General features: G+C 43.4%; 1 protein-coding gene across 2 annotated transcripts in view; it reads left to right on the top strand.

Moving 5' to 3' along the window:
• Positions 1–23,118, top strand: part of SLC25A13 (solute carrier family 25 member 13) — a 163,786-nt gene that overhangs the window by 97,888 nt on the left and 42,780 nt on the right. For both annotated transcript variants that reach the window (XM_070424312.1, XM_070424313.1), the window contains 8 exons: positions 1,014–1,160; positions 2,949–3,087; positions 4,104–4,197; positions 4,416–4,500; positions 7,425–7,509; positions 7,985–8,143; positions 20,938–20,990; positions 22,557–22,637. In XM_070424312.1, coding sequence (XP_070280413.1) covers positions 1,014–1,160; positions 2,949–3,087; positions 4,104–4,197; positions 4,416–4,500; positions 7,425–7,509; positions 7,985–8,143; positions 20,938–20,990; positions 22,557–22,637 — 843 coding nt within the window. The remainder of the gene's footprint in view (positions 1–1,013; positions 1,161–2,948; positions 3,088–4,103; positions 4,198–4,415; positions 4,501–7,424; positions 7,510–7,984; positions 8,144–20,937; positions 20,991–22,556; positions 22,638–23,118) is intronic.

The raw sequence follows: 23,118 nt of genomic DNA, 5'->3' as shown, positions 1-23,118 counted from the left end.
TAAAATGGACAGATTTCTAAGTTGGGTGACCAGAAAAACAACATGCCAGTAATTAAGCTCTGCACATAGGAGAGGGACCACGTTTGCGGGCTGGGTGGGGGACATATAATAGTGGGTTTACTGATGTGTAATTTTATGGCTTTTATAAGATACACTCAGGGATATATTCTCTAAGCAGTAGGAATTCTGTCCAGCAGACAGGAGCGAGAGATTTGGATCTGGGATGCAAACCTTCTAAGAACTCTTTGAGGCCTTGGGAGGGAGGCGTTGGCCTTTTCCCATTGCTCCTTTACTTAAATGAGAGGCATCTGTCCTCAGGTTTTCTCACTGAGGACAGAGGACCATGGCTGACATATGCCTCTCATTTACGAAGTGAATAGAAGGGGCGTTAAAAAGATTAGGGTTTCAGAAGAAAGTTTCAGCAAGAACAGACTAAATCAAAATCAGCAATGCTGCCCTGGCTGGTATGGCTCACCTGCTTAACTTGCCCAAACTACCAACAACGTCAAGCCTGAGGAACCCCGTAGTAGAAGAATCGCATATTTCAGAGGGGAACTGCCCTTTCCAATCTGTTGTTGCGTCACATGCTTGTATGCCAGGTTTCCACTAAGAATTTTCCTCTCGTCTTTGAAGAGAAGTGATGTCCCTGCAGGTGTATTTTCTTTGATCTTCTGTGCCACCTAAGCTGGTTTTGATTGGCTCTTTGAGCCTAGCAACCTTGATCCCACTTTTATTACCTTGGTGTCCTCAGACTCTAGCAGAGCATGGGGGTCATTTGGTTTCTTGGTGGGAGATGTAAGGAGGAATGCACTTCCAGGACATGTTTCCTGGGCCGAGCAACGTTCTGTCTTTGGAAGAAGACAATAGCTTGGGGGAGAGAGCGGGCCTATTTAACAGGCTGATGGGGCTGGTTAAACCAAGACGTAATCTCTCTTTCTTCACCCTAACTTGAAGTTAAGCAGTTATGTGTAGTAATTGAGAAACGTACATTATTTTACCTTCTTCATTTGTAGGAAATACAGTTGGAGCATGCAAAGCAAGCCTTTGTGCAGAGGGACAATGCCAAGACCGGAAAAGTCACAGCCATTGACTTCCGAGACATCATGGTCACCATCCGCCCCCATGTCTTGACACCTTTCGTAGAAGAATGTCTAGTAGCTGTAAGTGTAACTTGCCCTAATGAAGTAATTTCTTCTACCTGGCATGAGCTCAGGAAATAAGGGATTATAAGAACAACGCTTACATATTACTTAGAGGTTTTTCTATTTAAAACGAACATTTTCTTAATGTGATCGCATACATTACTAAAGTTAAAGACAGTATGATTTGGCTAGTTTTAGTGGGTAAGTTAATTTGTTATTAGGACAAGAATATCTTGAAGAAAACGTATTAACTGGCTTTTTAAAAAAGGAAAAACAAATTTATGATTGCATATTAATTTTGTTTATATTTTGAGGTGTGTCAAATACTAATCTTTGCTTTTATCTATTCTCCAAGGCAAAAACATTTTTTTTAGTTGTATGCATAGATATATTTGAGAGGTCAGCAGAACACAAACTCTGAATCTTATACCTATATCTTATTCAACAGTGGCTCCTGATGGGCAGAGCCTTGCTGGCCTGTGTCGTAGAGTTTCCTCCTAGTGGAGATCCAGCCACTCTTCTAACACCTGGCCCCTGAGGTGTCCTGGGACATTCTGTGGTGGCAGCTTCCAAGCCTTGGTCATGGAGCATAAGAATCACCATGGATAATTATAAAAAATACCAATGCTAACGTTCTTTCCAGATCTAATTCACCATCTACAGGTGGTGAGACCCTAGAATCTAATTCTGAAGCTTCCCAGATAATTCTGATGGTCCCTCCGATTTGAGAACCCTTCGGCAATGCTAACTATCGCTCTGTTCATCCCAGGGAGAAGATTTTTTGGGTGTTTTCACCATCCTGTGTATTTCTCACAATGTTTCCCACAGGCAGGAGCTTAGGCTAGCTTTTTATTTTTCCTTTTCCTTTCCTGGTGCCTCTTTTTGGAAATGTGGCATTCTGACAGGGCCCTTTCCACTCTGGCACTGTGTTAATCTAGCTCCTTTTCTTGGCCTCCCCCCCCTTCCCTACTCCATTTTAAACTCCCATGTCAGCTATTCAAAATGATTACTCAGTGAAGATTTATGTGGTTGTTACCTTATAAAGAAGTGCTTTCCTAATAGAAATATTTTGCCTTGTTAGGGAAGGCTAGAATTTGAAACCCCCAAACTGAAGTTCCATTCATAATGGGACATGCTGTCTGTTTCCCTTGTCCCCAGTTGAAGAAATATGGTTTCTTACAAATTTTGACTATCAGAATTCTGACCAGTCTTATCCCTCCATCAAAGCATATGACATCTCATAATTTTACCATAATACGTCTGTTTGCTAGAAATCCCACCACTGTAAAGTCTGTACATAAATGATTATTTATTGCTAGTTATAAGTAACATGACAAATCATGATATTAATGTTAGATTGACCACTTTTCATAGTATTAGTACAATATAGTTTTGCATGCATAAGCACACACATGTGTGTAATATAGTTTTGCATGTCTAAGCCTTTAAGAATTGCTCATTAGATGAAATAAACAAACTTATAAAACATTTCCAATGGAAATTTGAACTCTGTAAATTACTACTGGTCCTGTTGTTATAACCCTACACATGTATTTATTTAGTTTTCTAGGACTGTGTGTGGAGAGTACAAGTTCTGGTCATGATTAGTTGCAGTTACTTCTAAAAATCATTTATAGCTTTTTTTTTTAATGTAAAAGAAAAATACTTATGGCTCTTTCTTCTTATACATGCATTCCTGATCACTTCCAAAACTGGCATTTGCTATTTGTACTTGTGAATCTTCTTCGTTCTATGAATACTTTATTTATCTTTATTCTCCTCTCTGTTATTTTCAACTTATTTGAGGCTGCTGGAGGTACCACGTCCCATCAGGTCAGTTTCTCCTATTTTAATGGATTTAATTCACTCCTTAACAACATGGAACTCATTAGAAAGATCTACAGCACTCTGGCCGGCAGCAGGAAAGACGTGGAGGTGACTAAGGGTGAGTGAGAATAAAGCTGAACTCTTGCCTGCAAGTATCTTGGTGTATCATTATTATTAGAGTGAAGAAGGCAACAAGAAGTTCTGTAGATTTTTAAATTTCATTATCTTTTATTTCATTTTATTTCATATTAGCCCTATGGTATATGTGTGTTCTCTGTCCTTTGATTAGACAGAAGCAAACAAAATAATCTTTGGCAAGTTGTTTTTGTTTTTTTAAACATATTTTTATTGATTTCCGAGAGGAAGGAAATAGGGAGAGAGAGATAGAAAGATATGAGAGAGAATCCTTATGAGCTGCCTCCTGCACGCCCCCTACTGGAGATCAAGCCCACAACCCAGGCATGTGCCCTGACCAGGAACCCTACAGTGACCTCCTGGTTCATAGGTCTACTCTCACCCACTGAGCCACACTGGCCGGGCTTCAACAAGTTTTAAATAAGCCAAAGACAGTCTTTGAGTGAGGGACGTATGTAAAATTTCTTAAATGTTTTCAAATTTTGCTAGAACCTGAGCTAAACTGGCAGCCTCTAACATGGTCTTCGGAAGTACATGAGGAGGAATTCCATCAACTTACACTGGTAGCAGTGCAAATTGATCCACAGTCTTACAACAAGATACCAGCATTTTCATGGGATTTTTGTGGTTTTTTTTTAAACAGAATTTGCTAAGGAATTCCACAGTTTCATTGATATAACCTCTTGGGACCTATGCATATGACGTTTCATAGTTGCTTCCTAGTTTTCCCTGACCTGCAATTTGGAAAACATCCTTGTCATTTATTCAGTCATCCGATCACACCAGACTTTAAAGTCAATGTTAGAGACACTCCTGGGCACATGCTTCCCAAACGAATGGGAGCACTGTAGAAGTGCTTACCCTGTTTGGATTGACTTGAATTCTGCGACTAATGATAATAAAGTTTTGTGATGCTCCCTCATTCCAGTGCCTTGAGTGAGTGCTGCATGTAGTGGCTACTCTTTGAATCTTTCCCCTTTTAACTCTTTTTCCATACAGAGGAGTTTGTTCTGGCAGCTCAGAAATTTGGTCAGGTTACACCCATGGAAGTTGACATCTTGTTTCAGTTAGCAGATTTATATGAGCCACGGGGGTAAGTTGGCCTTTTTTTTTCTTTTAATTGGCTTAATAAAACGAGGTTGGGTGGGGGTAGGAGGAGGGCAGCACACTGGGAGAAAAATAAGCCAAATTAAAGATGACTCTGAAATATGGGAAACGAAAAAGGGAATGTTTTCAAGTTCTGCAATGTACATCATTTTAATCAACTTGTATTTTGTCGTTGCTTGTTCTTGTTTATTTCCCTCCTTCCAGACGTATGACCTTAGCAGACATTGAGCGAATCGCTCCCCTGGAAGAGGGAACTCTGCCCTTCAACTTGGCCGAGGCCCAGAGGCAGGTGGGCAAAAAAAGCAAACGTGCTTCCTGGTATTTCTTTGGTAGAGGACCCCAACACCCCTTTTCCCATGCAGTTGCGTTTCTGATGCTGGTGTCTGACCTACCATTTTTCCACGTTGCACCCCAAATCCAGACAATTTCTAGAGGCTGAAAAGAAAAATGACATGGGGATGTTCTGATTAGCAGAGAGTTGGCATCTTTGCTTGCTTTTTTTCCCCAAAGGTGGGGTGATTTCCTAACTGCATGGGAAACCTAACCCTCCAAAAACAGGCAGAGATCCTTTCCTCTTCCCTAAGTCTCGGTTGTGAGATATGAGGCAGGAGTCCTGTTCTGGGGTCGCCGTCTCAGCAAAGCAGCCTGTCGCTAAGTGAGAGCCGCCTTTGCTCTGCAGAGAGGTTCTTGGTCAGCGCGTTGCCGACGGCCATGCCTTCCGTTCTTCCGAGTATCAGAAGGAGATAATTTTGTTTAGTCTGGAGTCATAGTTTGAAGGCTTTTAGACCCCTTTTCTCTATGAAAGGATTCATAAGTTATGTGGAAACAATTTGAGGAATGCTTCATTTTATTTTATGGTTAACAGAAACCAATCTCTTGCAGTGGTGGGAGTCAGAAACTTAAGACCTGGGGACCTCCTCATTTAACTCTTGCTCGCCTCTCTGTAGATCAGGATTAGAGAATCAAAGCCTTCATGGGGTGGTTGCCCTTCCATGATGTTTGTAAAATAAATCCACTCACAGGCGAGCGGCGTTTTAGAAAAAGAGATCCTTTAAGGCAAAGCCATCTCCGAATCCTGTGAGACTTAACAGTTTTTGGCTGGGAGCTCTGGGTCTGTGCAGAGACGCCAGTTTGACCACAATGGGTTGATGCGGGCTACATTTTTAGGACTGGCAGGCCTCGAGCCAGGACCCCCTCCTTTCAGCTCCTTCCCACCCCAATGCAGTGGTGAGTCCTGTGTGCATCGTGTAACTCAGAGTGGTGGGTGTGTGCTCAGTAAATCCTAACGGGGCACCTCTGGGAAACCAGCTGGCCGTGGTTAAAAGAGGAAGCCGATTTCCCCGAGTGCAGGACAGAGAACTGTATACTCTGTGCAGAGGCAGAAGCAACCTTGCCCTCTTCTCCCTCTGATTTTTAAACACTGCTGACCAGTGTCTCTCTGCTACTAGTTGTTGTAGAAACTTGGGGATTAAGAAGAAGTAAAGATATTTATTTATTTATTTATTTATTTATCTATTTATCTATTTATTCATTTTAAATATATTTATTTCTGTTGATTTCAGAGAGGAAGGCAGAGGGTGAGATGGATACATCAATGATGAGAGAGAGTCATTGACTGGCTGCCTCTTGCACTCGCCCTACTGGGGATGGAGCCCACAACCCGTGCATGTGCCCAGACCAGGAATTGAATCGTGACCTCCTGGTTCATAGGTCGACACTCAACCACTGAGCCACGCCGGCCGGGCGGGACTTTTATTTTTTATATAATTTTTAGATTCCCTCCTGTGCTCCGTTTGGCAGCGCTTTCCCACACATTTTCCTGCAAGCCCTCTGCAGCTTTGGAGAGTTTGCGATGGTTGCTTATTAATACTGGCCATGAGTGCGGGTTTGAGGGGGTTGATGAGGTTTACAGTGCGAGGTGACTGGCTGCTGCTGAGAGATTTGGAGCAATTCACAGGGGCCTTGCCTGGAATATTCTTTACTCTGAGCCCCAGTGGGCCTGACCACATTGACAGAGGTCGTCCACCTGGTAGGCTCCGTGCTAACATTCATCCTCGACAAAGGCGTGCAGAAGGAGGAATCTTGCTTGTCTCATTCATGACCATGCTGCACTTCTAGCGTCAGAAAAGTTAAATATAAGTCTGGGGTTTCATTTATTTAATCTTTTAAATGAAGAGTTAGTGATAGTGGTAGATTCTTCCCACCCTGTTATTTTCAGAGTATGTTCACTTGTTATTTTGATACCAGAACTTTGCTAAGCATTGCACATTTTTCATTTTTTTTAAATTAAAGTACAGTTGGCATACAGTATTATGTTAGTTTCAGGTGTACAACATAGTGATTTGACATGTATATATCTTACAATGTGCTCACCACCCTCAGGCTGGTAACCCCCTGTCACCGTGCAAAGCTACCGATTATTATTGACAATATTCACCTTCACCATTTTTACCTGTGTCTCTCCACCTTCTCCCTTCTGTTTGTTTTGTGTTTCTGAGTCTGTTTTTGGTCTGTTCTATTTGTTCATTCTCATGGCATATTTGTATCCATGTGACTAAAACAGTACCTTTCTTATAGTTTCATCTGTCAAAATGAAGTTACTATTGATGTCCGTCTGTACAGGGATTGAGTTGGAAATACCCCATACAATTTGCAGAAGAAATGTTTTATGTTTATAAAGATGCATATTTCTATGTAAAGTTGTTTTCAGTGAAATGACTTTGAAGGATATTGCAAATTACCTCATTGTATTAGAATTGCGTTACTTTGATAGCGACTAAAATTCATTCGGTTGATGGCTGGGGTTGGTAATTATTTTTGTGTCTCACCAATTTTAATTATCGTGGCTTTTGAAAAAACAGATTTTATTGAATGTTTGTATTTATTCAACAAGTATTTGTAAGCACTAACTGTATGCCACCCTCCTTTGACAACTCTATTTACATGTATAGGAGGCAAGTGATTAATGTCTCTCTCCCTTCTTCTCTCTAAAAATTAATAAAAAAACATATCCTCAGGTGAGGATTTAAAAGTAAAAAAAAAAGAAAAACACCACTTACTGAACCTAACCCACTTCCTCTTTGACATTTCAGTTGTATCATGAATTTAGAAACTAGTGGGTAATTTAAAAAAAATAATATGTGCTCACTTTTACTCTGTCTTTTTTTCTGTCTCCTTCTTTTCCACTCTCCATTTCCCATGCATGCAAAGCAGAAGGCCCCAGTCGATTCATCTCGCCCAGTTCTCCTACAAGTTGCAGAGTCAGCCTACAGATTCGGTCTGGGTTCTATTGCTGGAGGTAAGTCATAATGAGTTCACATTTTTCATGTTTATTATTCCTCTTATTTTTTCTCTGGCTTTCCATCTTGAAATATTAAAAACAAACGCCCTCTAGTCTGTCCCTAAGCCACTTACCAGTCTGGACCTGTGAAATGGGACAAGAGCAAAGGGAATTGTCCCCCTAACTGCACCTGATTAGGGACTTCGAAGTGGCTTTTTTCTCTTAATTTATCTGCAGATAGGCTTTCTAAAGAAAGGTATTTAACAGTGCAGTTAGACTGTAGGGATGTGCTTCTTGAAGACTGACACCTCTTAGCCTTTCATTCACTCAAATGAAAATCCATAATTGTTAAGGGTAATTGTTAGTACAGTTTTAAAATCTGTTCATGCTAAATTACGTTTTTTCTTTGGTCAGTCTTCTCTCTGACTTTGCCTCCCCTTTTTCTCAGACAGTCCTTCATTCCTTCTGAAATGTTGGTATTATTTGATTTCAGCTGTGGGAGCCACTGCCGTGTATCCCATCGATCTTGTCAAAACTCGAATGCAGAACCAGCGATCAACTGGCTCTTTTGTGGGAGAACTTATGTATAAAAACAGCTTCGACTGTTTTAAGAAAGTGCTACGCTACGAAGGCTTCTTTGGACTGTATAGAGGTTAGTGCCATGTGCTAAATTCATAGAAGGTGAAGTAATAGGCAGAGGTTTGGTTTTCCATCTGAGTGCCTGAAATGTATTAGAGAGGCTGTGCTGAAATGGAAATGCAGCACATTCTCAATTATCCATGCTAATGGGAGTGGGCCGGAGGCATCTGGGGCATGGCTAATGAAAACAGCCCATAATCTGAAAGCTAGCTATATTGCTTGTAATATGTTTTATTTCTTAAAATAAATTATGTTTATAAACATCTTCAGTGAGTTTTTAAAAGGCTTGTAGTTTGTGTCCTTGAAATAACTCCACTCACCAGCTCAGAGGGAAAGGCATCCTGGAGACAGGACAGAGCCTCCTGAGATTAATGAGTTTCCTTGAATAGACACAGGAAAGTCAGGCGGGAACCAAGGCTCAGTGGCGCTCTCCTTTCCTGCCTCTCTCTGAGTTCAAGTTGCTCCTTCCCTGCCTCTACCTCTGTACCCAGTGGAGTTGATTCACACACTAGCCAGGTAGTCCTTCTGGACCCAGCTGCTCCTTTAATCATCTCAGGTTCATTAAGCAGTGAGAACAGCAGTAAAAAGTATGCCATCGCTCACGGAAAGAATCCCACAGTCCCTGACTGCTTTTCCATTGGCACTGACTACTTTCCAACCTCTCTCCCGTTGTGATGGCCGTCTACAGAGAAAAGTAGCAGGAGTATTTGTATCAGTACGGTTTCACAAGGCAGTTCAGGCTGAGCCGCTTTGCCGTTTGGCAACTGCAAAGCCGGCGGGGTCTTCCCTCCTCTCCCTACCCCCGAAAGATACCAGCCTTGAAACTGGCAGCCAGGTAAGCCTGTGCCTCTGTGCCTCTTCTGCCATCTGCTGACTCCAGTCTTCCTCTTAAGCACCCACTCTTAAAGAAAAAAAAGGAAAAGAAATATAAAAAGACCGCTCATGGAATCTCTCACCTTAGCAACTAGGAGGCTTCAGACTCCAGAGGAGTTCCATTTTACAGGTTCTGTTGTGTAGTGGATAACCCCCTTCAAAGGCCCTTTGATCTTTTCTTTGCCCTCTTCCCTTCACCCCTGCCTCTTCTGACAATCGGGAAGGTCTTTGACCCCAGGTGATTGATGATGACCCTTGCAGGGTCACTGCCTTCCATTTGAAATACTTTTCCCTCCTGGTGACAACAAACCTGGCAAATGAAATGTCTCCCAAGTAGTGCAAGGTTAATGTCAGAGTTCCTGCTTCCCAGCGATTCAGGCAAAGGCAGCCACCTTCCCTGGTCACCTGGGTTCTTTTCTGTAGGGGGCCTTGCACCTCAGGTTGGGCAGATGTTCCAGCCTTGGCGTTGCTTCACAAACTACTTCTGTGAGCTTTCCTTGCTCTTGGGGGAATGTCAGTGGGGTCTTCAGAATGCTAAGAAATACTGGTGTCCTCCTGGGTGTCCTTCATGTCCTTGTGTTGACCTGCTTTGTTTTTAATGTTTAATCTGTTTCCAGCTCTTTGACTACGCCTGGCAGGTCTTGATTCTTGTTGCATCTGCATTTCTTTCTTTGACCTGTCCTCTTGACCCCCTGGACCGAGCAGCCTAAAGCATACTTGAGTGCTGAGCGGCGTGGGGGCCATCCCCCAAACCCCTTGCTGTTGGAGCTATTATGTCTGAGAGACAGGGAACGGGGAGCGAGCAGTCTATTAGATAGAGATGGAGGCTCATTCTGAACCCCTGTCCCTGCTTTAGAAATAGCCATTTATCTAACCTCTTTGGGGTGCCAGGACCCTAAGGGGTTCTCTGTCAGAAGATGATAAGCAGAGTGTGAATATAAGGAGATTAGTTCTGGAAGTCACCTATGTTCATTTCTCCCTGATTTCTTTTTTTTTTTCTCTCCAATAGATGATTTTAAAACAAAAGATTTACTATAAAACTTTGTTTAGCTCTGTTCTGTTACTGGGATCTTGAAAGCAAAGAGATGATTGACAATTCAGGTTTAAAACAATGATTTACAATCTTGCTTCATAAATTACTTGTTGCTATTGATTGTTTGGGGACCAATTCCCTTTAGTGCCTTGCACAAGATCCTTAATTAATAATTGTGTATAACTGCATATGTGGAAATGCTTATTGCCGGGCAAGAGGAAGATTTGATGAAAATGGGAAACCATCATTGCCAGCAAAAAAGTATAATAAAAACAAAAAAGACCTGAAATATTTCTGAGAATCAGTATTCTAACCTTTGTGTATAAAGTCAGGCTATAAAACACCCTACATGTGATTCTTTGACTATAAATCTCTCATTAAGTGTAATTTTATTGTTTTAAAATGCTATTATTCCCGGGGAAAATGGTTACGTTTCAATTTTGAGAATTTAAAATTGCTGCTGTTAACGCTTCACCTAGCAGTATTTGAGAAGGTGTCAGAGTACATCTCTAATTAATAAACATGTTTCGAAATATTGAGCATATTTTTTCCTGTTCTGGAATTTTACTTAACATGTAATTTTCTGCATCAAGACATATATAATTGCTAATATTTTCTGAATAGTGTAATTTGGGAATGTTGCATAAGTAAGGTCCCTTCCCTATTTTACCATTATCTTTATTTATATTTTGGGGGAAAGTTGGCAGTCGGCTCTGGAAGAAGGTGACTGCTTGCATGTATTCTTATTATAAGGTTAATAAGGAGCTCTCTCCCTCTTTTTTTTCTTTTAAAAAGAATACAGATTTATAAAGGGAAGCTCTGTTTGTATTTAGGAGTAAGTCCTCGCGAAACTACAAAAATGTGGGTTATTTTTAAAGAACTTTTCCAGCACTCCACAAGTTGTTCTCTTTCCTTTTCTGGTGGTGGCCAGCATCTGTCTGCACAGTCCTGGAAGCTACCCCATCCTAATCAGGAAGCACGTTTGAATCACTGCCCCTTCGTCCAAAGGAGACGGATAACACAGCATGCGACTGTTAGCAGTTGTCCTCAGTGGACACGGGGTCCTGTGCCTCAGTGCGCCATGCAATTTTAGTTTTGTGGTTGGTTAGGTCTTATTCTTCACATCTCTGTACTTCTTGGTCTCTGGAAGTCTCTTATTTGGGTGGGGCTAAGTTTTGGTTATTAGAAAAAGATCCCCTTAGAAGTCCTATGAGACTGACTCTGCAAACCTTCTCTACAACACAGACTACTCAAAGGGATTGTTTTTCCTAGTTTTTCCTATAATTTTTGAAAACCAGGCCCCCAGGCTAAGTCTCTCTGTATGAAGGGAAACAACACCTGAGCTAATCCAGAGCTCTCTGAAGTCACTTGTGAACGTCTTTCTCTGTTTCCTCCCAGTCTTCCGAGTGATTAAACACACTCAGGTGTTTAAAATCCTTAATGAATTACCTGACAGCTCATTTGGTTTGAATGAATCGCATGATCAAGTGAGTCAGTTATTGGCCTGCTTTAGACTTGGCATATTAAAGAAAAACAATTGATTGGGTAATCATCCATAATGAAATGTTCTTCACGTTCCAGGAATAACTAATTTCTGCCTTGAAGCTTTGCCACACTCTCCTCCCTTCGATGCTTTTCAGGGGTCCTCAAACTATGGCCCGAGGGCCACATGCAAATACAAATATTGTATTTGTTCCCGTTTTGTTTTTTTACTTCAAAATAAGATATGTGCAGTGTGCATAGGAATTTGTTCATAGTTGTTTTTTTTAACTATAATCCGGCCCTCCAACGGTCTGAGGGACAGTGAACTGGCCCCCTGTTTAAAAAGTTTGAGGACCCCTGCTTTAGGTAATGGGATGAGTAGCCTGAGAAATTGGAAAATGTTTTGGGGAGGATCTTGGGGAGTAAGATGGATTCAAGAGAAATCAGGATCCATGAGAAATACTTTTTAAAGGAAGGTTTTGATTTTTGTTTCTTTTGGAGAAGCCATAAAGAAAATCTGTCAGAAAGAAAAATTAGATCATTTTATGAATTAAACAATTTGGAGCACTACATTATCTTTGAGATAATTGGCAATATGTGTGTGTGTGTGTGTGTGTGTGTGTGTATTATTATTAATAAGCCCATTGATCCAGGCTTGCAAGGTTTTCAATGTGTCTATTTCAGGTTGTCTGTGTGGTGCAAGTGCAGTCATCTTCCATCCTGGAATGTTCTCAAGGTGACATCTAGAGGATATTGTGGTGATATCTCGGGAAGTTATTGATATGTGTGCATTCTAGAAGGAAATTTTGTCAGACAGCTATTTTCTGCCAAGTCTCTTCTTGTGGTTAATGGTTCTGTTGAAGGGAATATCCAAATTGTATGAGCCACAGTGAGATCTCGTCTTGCATAATTCTTGTGGATAGAAATAATTTAAAAAACTCCAGCACCAAGAGAAAAAGATAGGAACTACAACTCTGTTTTGGATAACTTAGGAACCCATACATCGTGAATGTTTTGCATAACTTAGGAACCAACCATCGTGAATCTGTGAACTGTACTGACTCATGGATGCCCACGCATGCCCACCAAAGCTTCTTATGAGTGCAGAATGATTGGCTTGAGTTTCGTCTTCTTGGTCAATTTCTGCACATTTTCTTTGAGGGTATCAAACTGTGACAAGATCAAAAGGCAGACCAAACAGAAATGAACAAAAGGAGACCGAACAGAAATGAACAAAAGACTTAGGCAGTCCATGAGCTGTGTCATCAAATCTCCAGAAATCTACTAGTACCTACAGTGAGCCAACTGAACTGAGCACAGGGCATTTAAGTAGGAGAATAAGGTAACACTAACTCAAACTAGGGTGGGACAGAGCGTTGTCTTACGCTTGAGAAGGCTAGATGAGCTTAGAAAACTGGGAAAGGTGACAAAAAGATGGAACCAGACATAGCCTTGGGAAGATTAATGACCGAATTAGTTCCAGGTCTCAAGAATGACCATTTCTAACTAACTAGCTACTGTCAGTTGCTGAGACCAAAAGAAGGGAACTAGATTAAACCTCAGCACCAAGAAAATAGTTTAGATAGAAGAAAACCTAACCAGGGCTTTGAAAGTAGCCATAGACCAGAGTGACAAACTGAAGGAGAGGGTCCGATCCTTCTCAATGATCTTCACTTCTAGAAGGCCCCAAACAGAAGAGGAGTCAAAAGAACTGTTTTTCTTAGACTGTAATCATGCTCTCACACTCCCAAAGCCATCCTGAGCCAGAGGTAAGATAGCAGATGGTTCTTGCCCACGTTGAGTAAAACATTTAACCCAGATAAAGGAGCATTTAAATCTTAATATCTGCATCGTGCCTCCCCTCCCTTTTCCCAGCCCCGCTGTGGTCACCTTGGGGTGGGACCCTGGATTGCAGCGAGCTCTGTGAAAGGGGGTAGTGTCCTTGCGAGGGTGGCAGTGCCTCATGCCCAGGGGCAATATGAGTCAGAAGCAGACAGACAAGTGGGAGGGGGCGGAGGGAGGAAGGAATGCTTGAGCAAGTGAAGAGAGAAGGCCACGGAAATCGGAGCAGGAATAAAAGCTGTGAGGCAGGGCGGGCAGCGTGCTGATAGCTCCCGAAGGAAGGTTAATCTATTGTTGACAGCCAGGAGGGCTCTCTGGGAGGACGGGGCAAGTGGAGTGGCCACAGGGGTGAGGTCAGGAGGGTAAGAATGTAACATCGGAGGGGTTGCCTCCGGGGTGAAACTGGATAACACAAAAAGTGCTGGATGTGGCTTTAGCTACAGGAATTGGGGTATCTCACGCTTTAATTTCCCCTGCCGAAGTCTGCTTGTCTCTGCCCGGAATGCCTTCTTTCCCGTTTTTGCTGCTTTGAGCTACCTTCCTCGGGGCTGGGCTGGCCACTCCTGAACTTACTTTTGTCTGACCTGAGACAGAAACGCTGCCTTAGTTAGGGGGTTTCTTCCTTGCCATGGCCGCTCCATACCTGTGCTCCTGCTTGTCTTGTTCAGCGTGCCCCTTTGGGACGCTTAATACACGGGTTCCAGCGGTCCGTGCGCAGCCATCATCGTGGCCCTGACCGGCTGCTTTCCCTGAACCTCGTGCCCAGTGGGTTCCCTGACTCTCACCTGGTCAGCAGGTCATCACCTGCAGCTTGGCTCTGCCATTCAGTGTCTTCAGTGTCTTAAAGAGCCTAATGTTGAGAACCTGGAGAGAGTGAAGGAGACATGATGTGGAGGCCCTCACACAGCCACCATCCTTATGTGAAAGGGCCTAGCTGTGCAGGGTGCCGGCCCCCTGGGAGTCAGGCCCGGAGAGCTGTCTGGGCTGGAAGAAATGCCTTCGTGGAGCAGAGAAGGGAGTTGGAGCACTGAGTCCACTAGAGTGAACAGGGAAGAGCTGAGCGTTAGGGGGATAGAACCCTGGTGTGAGCACAGCGTTGGACCTGAATTCACTGTGAGTGCCACTGCCTGGTCACCAGATAGTGATGTGGGACAAGCTGCTTAGAGTCTAGTTCCCATGAAGGAAGGGATAGTGATGATGATGGTGATGAGCATAAAAATAACCAACAATAAAAAACCCCACTCTATGATAATTACTATGTCCTTAGCACTGTTCTGAGGGCTTCATTTTATCTTTACCCCATGAAGACGGTTCTGCGTTTATCCCATTGTACAGGTGGGGGAACTAAGGCACAGAGAGATTGGGTAACTTGCCCACAGTTGCACAGCTAATAAAGAACAGCGTCAGAATCCAACCCCAGCAGCCTGGCTGCAGACTCGGTGCTCTTCTGCCATTCAGTAGAAATGACGTTGTAAAACGTTGCTTAGCCTCAGAAGTTGAGAAATGCTTAAATTCTTAACAAAAACGTTTTATTGTAGCTTAAGAACATAGTTGAAGGTGTGCCAGATGTGTGCTACTTCTTTATCTTTGCCCAAAGTAAGCAGGGCCACTAGATGCTATGAGACCAGATGTGCCGTCGCTGCCCAGGGACAACTCCTCTTAGGATGGGCCTGATGCCATGGGGCATCATACAGAGGCCCCTCCACTTACGGTGGGGTTACATCCTGATAAGCCCATCGTAAATTGAAAATATCATAAGTCAAAAATGCATTTAATGCCCCTACCTCCCAACCATCGCAGCTGGGCCCAGCGGTTTCTGCTGAACGTGTATCACTCTTACAGCACAGACAAGTCGGAAGTCTGAAGCCAAGGGCCCTCTGTCCTCCTTACCTGATCCTGGACTGTGACCATTATTCGGGGCACATCGCCTCTTGTAAGCAAGAAGAGAGTCAGGGATAAACCTTGATCAGATAGGCAGAGAGAAACATCCCATTTTTAAATACATGATTTAGGTTGTGAGCAGTGTCTGGCTCTTCATATACATTTACTCGTGTGATTATCATAATAAACCAGGGAGTCATAAATAGCATCCTCGGTTTACCATTGAGTACCCTAGAGTTCCAAGAACAACATCCCCAAGGTCACTCAGCACGAAGGAGGTAGAGGCCGAGGCTTGCAGCCTAGAGCCCTTGGTCCAAGCCATTCGTTTTGGTACAAGCCATTGAAAAGAAATGGTTTTAATTAGGCCAGCTTTGTTGATGAGTTTCTTTCATAATATCTGCCAACGCTGAGACTCTAACCCTTTTTCTACAAAGGTTTTAAGTGATAGCATAGTAGCCCTCTGACCCAGGACACTGCTACTTTTGAGGGTGCTGTATGAAGCGAAGTTGGGGGTTCCTGATGTGGGCTTCGTTCTCACACCTCCAGCTCAGTTCTCATTGAGTTGCACCGAGGACTGGAATCAGAGGGGATAGTGTGATTTATATCTCAGCCCCATGAAATTTGAAGACCAAACGCTGTATTAATATTGTACCCTGTAAATCTTTTCTCGCATTAGCAGCCTTCTGGTAAAGTTTGCCCAGGAAGCATGGCCATGTGTGCTGATGGAGCTGAACTAAAATGAGAAGATTAGGAAACTAACCACACTAATAAATTTCATTTGAGGCCGTTGGAAAACAGACGGCTGTTTTGACAAGTTAGAAACAACACACACATCCATTCTCTGTTTCTAATGGTTAAAATGAATTTCCAGAATCCAACAGAAACGTCTTATATTAGAAGCCTAATTTTTCTGCGGAGTCACCCAGATGTCAAATCTAGATGTGCTTTCGGCTTCAGTGTGATCGCGCTGAAGCGCCTGAACGAGACCAGCTGTTTTAGGTATTACGGAGCCACATTCCCCTCCTCCCTCTGCAGTCAAGGAACCAGGGAGGGTTATTGAAACCCCCACCTCTGTGACTTTTCATTGTCCCACAGATTACTGCCCCTCCCAAAGGGCATTGACCAGCATGAATGGTGTCAAGGCCACATCTGTAGTGCCACTCAGATTGTCGTCCGCAGCCACCTTTGTTTCCCTACCGAGGCAGGGGGCTCCCCATAAGAATGGTACTTATCCAGGAACCCCCCAAGTACCAACATCTGGCCCAGGTCTTAGGACTGGATTTGTACTTTGGTTTTATTCTTACCGAGTGGACGTTATTCCATTAATATGGTGAAACTGGGGGCCTTCAATGATATTACTTTACCTCCTAATTACTCTCCCAGCCCTTCACCTGCCTCTAGGATTTTTACTGAAATTCACTCTCTACTTTAAAAAGAATTTGGTTCAAGCTCCTTCACATGGGCCTAGGAGAGAAGCAGTGCAGTGGACCAGGTAGGAGCCCCCCTGCAGCCGGACCACCTGGGTTGAACCCCAACCCCCATCTGACAGCTGAGTGACCTTAGGCAGGCTCCTTGAGGACTGCCTCAGTTTCTTCATCTGTCGATGGGGGCAAAAATAACATGCAGTGATTTATTGGTATTGACTTCCTGTTGAGTGGATTGAATGGGCTGATTCACATGAAGCACAGAGAGTAGTGCCTGGTGTGTGATAAGTGCCCCAGGTCCTGCCTGTTGTCATTATCTCTGCTATTGTCGTTCATTGCCAAGTCTGTGACCTAGCCATAGCCTCCAGGCATCTTGCCCCAGCCCTGAATGTGCCATGACCTTGAGGTTTTTGCAGGTACTCTTCCCTCTGCCTGGACCACCCTGTCCTCCGTTCTAGTCATGTCTCTTTTCCACAGTGAGTCTCTGCTTATCTTTACAGATCCAGGTCAAGTATCTCCTTTCTGATGCGTTTCTCCTTGCTGCAGGCAGGACAAGTGATTCTCTGCTGTGGTCCCATCGCCCTGGGCTGTGGTCTTATCACTCTGTCTGCTTTCTGGCACTCAGGGACACCTAGGTTTCCCTTGTCTCCAAACTGAGAATTTTTCCAGGGGATCGCAGGGTTCCCACTGTGTTCATCGCACACTGCCAAGCACGCGGAAGGCATTTGGTAAATGTTTGCTGAACAAATAAATACACGGTTTTCCTTTTTGTTTTGTTGTGTGTGTGTGTGTGTGTGTGTTGTTTTGTTTTTGCTGTTCACAGTGCATTACTAAATTTATAGCGAGAAAGACAAGTCTCAATCGCTTAAAAGGCTGCCTGAAGTGATTGTATCTAACCAAGTGTAGTCATTTGGCTCTGTGGGCTGGTTGTTAATAGTCATTTAAAAAGACTGTCACAGGATAGTTACAGGGATAAGAGATCATCATTTAAATCACAGTGCTTTCAGCCCATCCATGGTGTTGGTCTACAATTTAATGATGAGGAAAATACATCTAGCAAGTAAATATTTAACTAAACATCCGGGCACTTGACTTGAATGCGGAGAGCAACACGGCAGTTGTAAATGTTAAGATGTAGTTTAACCAACTTATTCCCCCATTTTACTGGTAGAAACTAATGTTCTTTCACGAAGCAATAATAAGGCTTTCTAATCATATTACAGATAGCATATCATCTCGTATTATGTGGTATAAGAAAAATGCTGTAAGTGAATGAAGTTTAGAAGAGAATGCTCACTTTGAATAAGAGCCCTAGCTTTGCCCAGGTGGTTTCATAGTCCCATTTTCTGAGCTGCTTTGGTTCATTTAGATCAGGGGTCCTCAAACTACGGCCTGCGGGCCACATGCAAATACAAATATTGTATTTGTTCCCATTTTGTTTTTTTGCTTCAAAATAAGATATGTGCAGTGTACATAGGAATTTGTTCATAGTTTTTTTTTTAAACTATAGTCCGGCCCTCCAACAGTCTGAGGGACAGTGAACTGGCCCCCTGTTTAAAAAGTTTGAGGACCCCTGATTTAGATTATAAAGAGCATAGCCTTCCTCAAGCTGGCCAGAGACAGGGGGACTTTAGGTAAAGAGTTCACACTGGAGAGAAAGAAGGCGGAGATCTTATGAGGATCCCAGGGCAGGGGATCCTGGGAACCTGGCCCAGGGGGACTGGCTCCCCCACCTGTGTACCTTTCACAGTTGTGGGGGTTTTTAAAAATTTTTTCTTAGTACATTTCTTTATTGGTTTCAGAGAGGAAGAGAGCGGGAAAGAGAGAGAGAAACATCAATGATGGGAGAGAATCATTGATCAGTTGCCTCCTGCACGCCCCCTACTGGGGATTGAGCCTGCAACCTGGGTATGTGCCCTTGGCCGGAATCGAACCCGGAACCCTTCAGTCCGCAGGCCAACGCTCCATCCACTGAGCCAAACCAGCTAGGGCAATCTTTCACAGTTTGTGTGTTCTCTCCCTGGTGTCTCCACTCCACCAGCCCACTTCCTTTTTGTACTTGTGATTTCTCCTTCCTCGTGGCATTGGCATAGACACGACTTCAACAACTGGCTGGCATCACTTTTGGAACCAGGGCATAGGGCCCAGGTTGCCGAAATCATTGGCCACACGTCTTTTAAGAATCTTCCCCAAGTTCAGTCAGCTGTGGCCCTAAGGAAGAAACAAGCTCAAAATAGGGCTGCCTACAGAAGACATCACAAACCCCAGTGTTTGCAGGATGCAGGCAGGTTGTGTGATTGAAAGATGAGTCTGGGTGTGAGAGGCACAGGCCAGAGGCGAGTGTGGTCTACAAGCACCGATTCTTGAGAATCAGGGCTTAGTGCTGAATCCCAGTCTATTTGTCAGCTGGATAATTCAGGCCAAATTACTTAATCTCAGTATGCCCCAATTTCCTGTCTGTAGTGCAGTTACAAGAATTAAATGAGTTCGTAAAATGCTCAAAATGGTACCCAACACATCATAAACAATGTTAGGTGTTTCTTAAGAAAATTTCACTCGTATCAGCATGCTCATCATCATTTTGTCCCACAATGAAATGAACTTCCTTTTTTAAAAATACATGCAGCTCTCTTGGTCTGTCTAGTTTTCCCCTTTTTGTGGAGCCACAAGCACAGAGAAATAGTTTCGACAGAGCGAGAAAAATGATGAAAACAGGTGGCACTCCTCTTCATCGCCGTGTGGGTTTTAGGGCAAGCTGGGCACCACGGTGAATGGATGCTGGGGGCCTGAATAAAAGGGCAGGGCCTCACCCAATGGAGCCGATTGCTGTGATGTGAGAAACTAGCCTAGGCCTCTCACATCTGTCTGTTCTTACAACAAGCTCATATTATGTTTGACACCTTATACATCTGCAGGCTGGTACAGCCCTGGATCTAGTGACTTTTGGCCCCAGGCTGCTGCTTCAGGAAGACGGTGTGGACAGAGCTGGTCTCTCTGAAGAGGCAGCAAATGGCTTTTCTTGTATGAAATGAAGATTGTGCTTACAGAGGATAGGACCATGAGGCCCCTCCCAGGGACAGCAGTGTGACCCGGGGAACTATATATTCTGATCCTCCTTGTGAGCTTCCTGTGTGTTTTTAAGAAAAGGCATCTGACTTTGATATTATGTTCAAATGATTATATTTTTTAGTTGAGATATTACATCCACTGTTGTTGCAACTGCCTTTCCTAGAAGTGGCCCTTTCCTGTCCCAGGCCACCCCTCCCCTTTGGGCTCTGAGTCTTACTTAATTCCCTCTCATCCCAACATGTATGAAACAGCTCTTTGCTGGTCACCCCACACCCGTTACTCCCCACAACCTTCCTCATCCTACCCTGGTATTCTGGTAAAAACTGAACAAGAGCAGTCAAACCCAGTTTCTCTCTCTCTCTCTCTCTCTCTCTCTCTCTCTCAGTCTCACACACACATGCACACGCACACAACATCAGTGTGTCCTGTTTATTTTCTACAGAGCATGTTGTGGAGTGGTCTTTTAAAAATATGAATTAGCACATCTCTCTGCTCCTGGTCAAAACTCTCCCATTCTCATCTGACTTAGACTTTCTCAAGCTCAGGGTCCTGGCCTTCGATGTGGCTGTAGCCCCTGGCCCCTCTGGGCCTCTCCCTGTGCCTGCCCCATGCTTTGTAGCTGTAGCACCCGGCCACTCCCTGCATCTCCTGTGCTGTCCTACCTGCTGTGCTCTCTTTGCCCCATCGGTTCCTCTTCCTGGAATGCAGTTTTCCCCAGTGGTTACTCTGCCTCCTTCTATCTGAGACTTGTCAGAGCAAGAACCTTGTTTGCCTTGTGCTTGTCACTGAGTCATCATTGCCAAATGAATGAATGAATGGTTGAACTGTGGGCATTTAGGGGCTGGGGTATGGGGAAAGTGTTAGAAAAAAATGTAATCTGTTCACCAAAGTTCACTTATTAAGAGGCAGGAGGGAAAGGAGCAAACTTGCCATGGCATGGGATTTCCCATATCACTAACCCTGCTGATTTGCCTAATGTGCGAACGATGCAGCAAGTGAGAGGGGATTGACTAGGGCCTGATGTGGCTGTGAGACCTTAGTCCTCAAAACATTCCATTTTGAGTATTCTCATTAAAGGTAATAGCAGAAAATTGCCCCAAAGATTGCCCCAGTTTTTCGGTGGTGATCCCTTCTTGAGAGCTGTTAATTTGTTTAGTTAATGCTAATTTATTTCATATGCTTCTACGTTTTGTTGTTTTTTAGGTCTGTTGCCACAGTTATTGGGAGTCGCCCCAGAGAAGGCCATAAAACTCACAGTAAGTCTTTTGAGTGGATGCTTCTTATTAAAGGAGTTTGCACACACTCAGGAATCTAGTAGATAATTCGTATGTGAAGCAGCAGGTTGGCGTTGCCTCAGAGCTGCCGACTGATTTGAACATAGAGCACCCACCATGCCCAGCTTTTCATTTTTCCCCACTTCACACTGAACATCCAAAAATGTGGTGATATATCTGAGCAAGACCTTTGGTGGTTGCCACCAGTGTCATCATCCTCACCATTGTAGTATTTCAGTTCCTACCATACGAGGCTCTTTGCATGTATTACCTGTTATTGTATTCATCTCCAGGAAAGTATGACTCAGTTTACAGACAAGGAAAGTGAGACTCACAGGGTTTAAGTATTTACCTGTGTTCGCACCAGTTATGAGTGGGAAAGCTGGAATTCAAATCAGATGTTTCTGCCTCCAGGGCAAGTGCTCATTCAGTTACACATGCTGTCTACAGGATTCATGGTTAGGCCATGTTCTGTAAGCATTTGCCAAAGCCACGTGTTGAGGGCTCTGAGCTCTAGTTGAGGCTGATCCTTCATCGGGTGGTTTCTCCAGTGTCCGCTCCCGTCGGGCAGACGGTAGGGATTCACTGAGTGTCGTGGAACAGAGAGCTATGCATTCACATCACCCGGGACATGAAGCCCAGAAAGTCAAGCTCCGCTTTTAGATGGGGCTGTGTAGCTTTGCTACCTGGAAGTCTTCTTTTGCCATTTTATTATGTGACCTTGGGACAGCTCATCTTTCCTGGCTCACAGCTTCCAAAAACATATGATTGATCCTTAAAATTGCTTGTAGTGCATACTATTTTGAGACTATTATACTTAATTAATTAATGCTATTGACGTTCTTTGAGAATGCTTGAGAAAATTTTTAGATACTGAATTTTGACTAAGTTGAAAAATCTCCTGAGCCAAGTTTGTCTCAATGATGAGTGTCATTTTAGATTAAATCTTGTTAGAAGACTTGAAAGTGGTTTTTAATCAAACCCTTTAAAGCAGTTTTTAAGTTATAAGGCATATGTTTTCATTTTGTCTCTATTGTTAACATGTCTCTCTTTAAAAAAAAAAATTTTTGTTTTATTGATTCCAGAGAGGAAAGGAGAGATAGAAACATCAATGATGAGAGAGAATCATTGATTGGCTGCCTCTAACACTGGGGATCGAGCCTGTAACCTGGGCATGTGCTCTGACCAGAAATCGAACTGTGACCTCCTGGTCCATAGGTCGATGTTCAACCACTGAGCCACGCCAGTCAGGCAATATATCTCTCTTTTTATGCTATTGTAATTGCAGGACATATTTGAATTTAAGGCTTGTAAGCCATTGACATTTTAATTTTTTCCTCCTGGAAACATACATATATTTCCTTTTGAAAACTACCTATATGCTATTAAGAGCACTTTTCAAACTCTTTTTAAGATTCTGAGTTTATTTAGTTTATGATTACTCTAATAAAGTGACAGAAAACAATAACGTATATTTAAAAATGTATGTTTATATGTGTTTAATGACTTTATTTTTTTCATCGGCTTCTATAAATATTTTTCTTCAAGGTGAATGACTTTGTGAGAGATAAATTCATGCACAAAGATGGTTCGGTCCCAATTGCAGCAGAAATTCTGGCCGGAGGCTGCGTAAGTACTTTTTGCAGATCTCTGCATTGAAAAGATTTGTTTTGCACACCTATCACCACCATGGTAAACCAGTGTGGACTACGGCTTCTGTTCAACCACAGATCCTGTGCAAGGCAGAGTCTACTAGGGCCTCTCGGCTTTTCCTAGCAAGCCAACGTCCTGAGAAGGAAGGGTAAATGTTCCTGATCTTTTGCCTGTAAAGCCCTGCCTGTTAAATTTCTCACTGCTTGCGGGTGGTTCTGCAATAGAAGTCATTTGGGGCAGAAGTGTTTGGCCTTTGAAAAATCTTTTTTGCTAACCGTTTTAGTACATTCTTTCCTCGTGGCCCTCTCTCCTGGGTCAGGCACTAACATTTGTAGTTTGAAGTCAGCGGCCACAGCTCTCTGCTTTGCTTTAACTCCCACGTGCCGGCAGCTCTTCAGGCTTCCCAGTGCCTCCGGGAGGAGGGTCCTGGGGAATAACTGGCTGAGTGCGCGCTGCA

The sequence above is a fragment of the Myotis yumanensis genome, unplaced genomic scaffold (assembly GCF_028538775.1).
Source record: "Myotis yumanensis isolate MYYU_CA2020_CCGP unplaced genomic scaffold, mMyoYum1.0.hap1 SCAF_9, whole genome shotgun sequence".
NCBI lineage: Eukaryota > Metazoa > Chordata > Mammalia > Chiroptera > Vespertilionidae > Myotis > Myotis yumanensis.
This window is presented reverse-complemented; position numbering and strand designations above follow the sequence as displayed.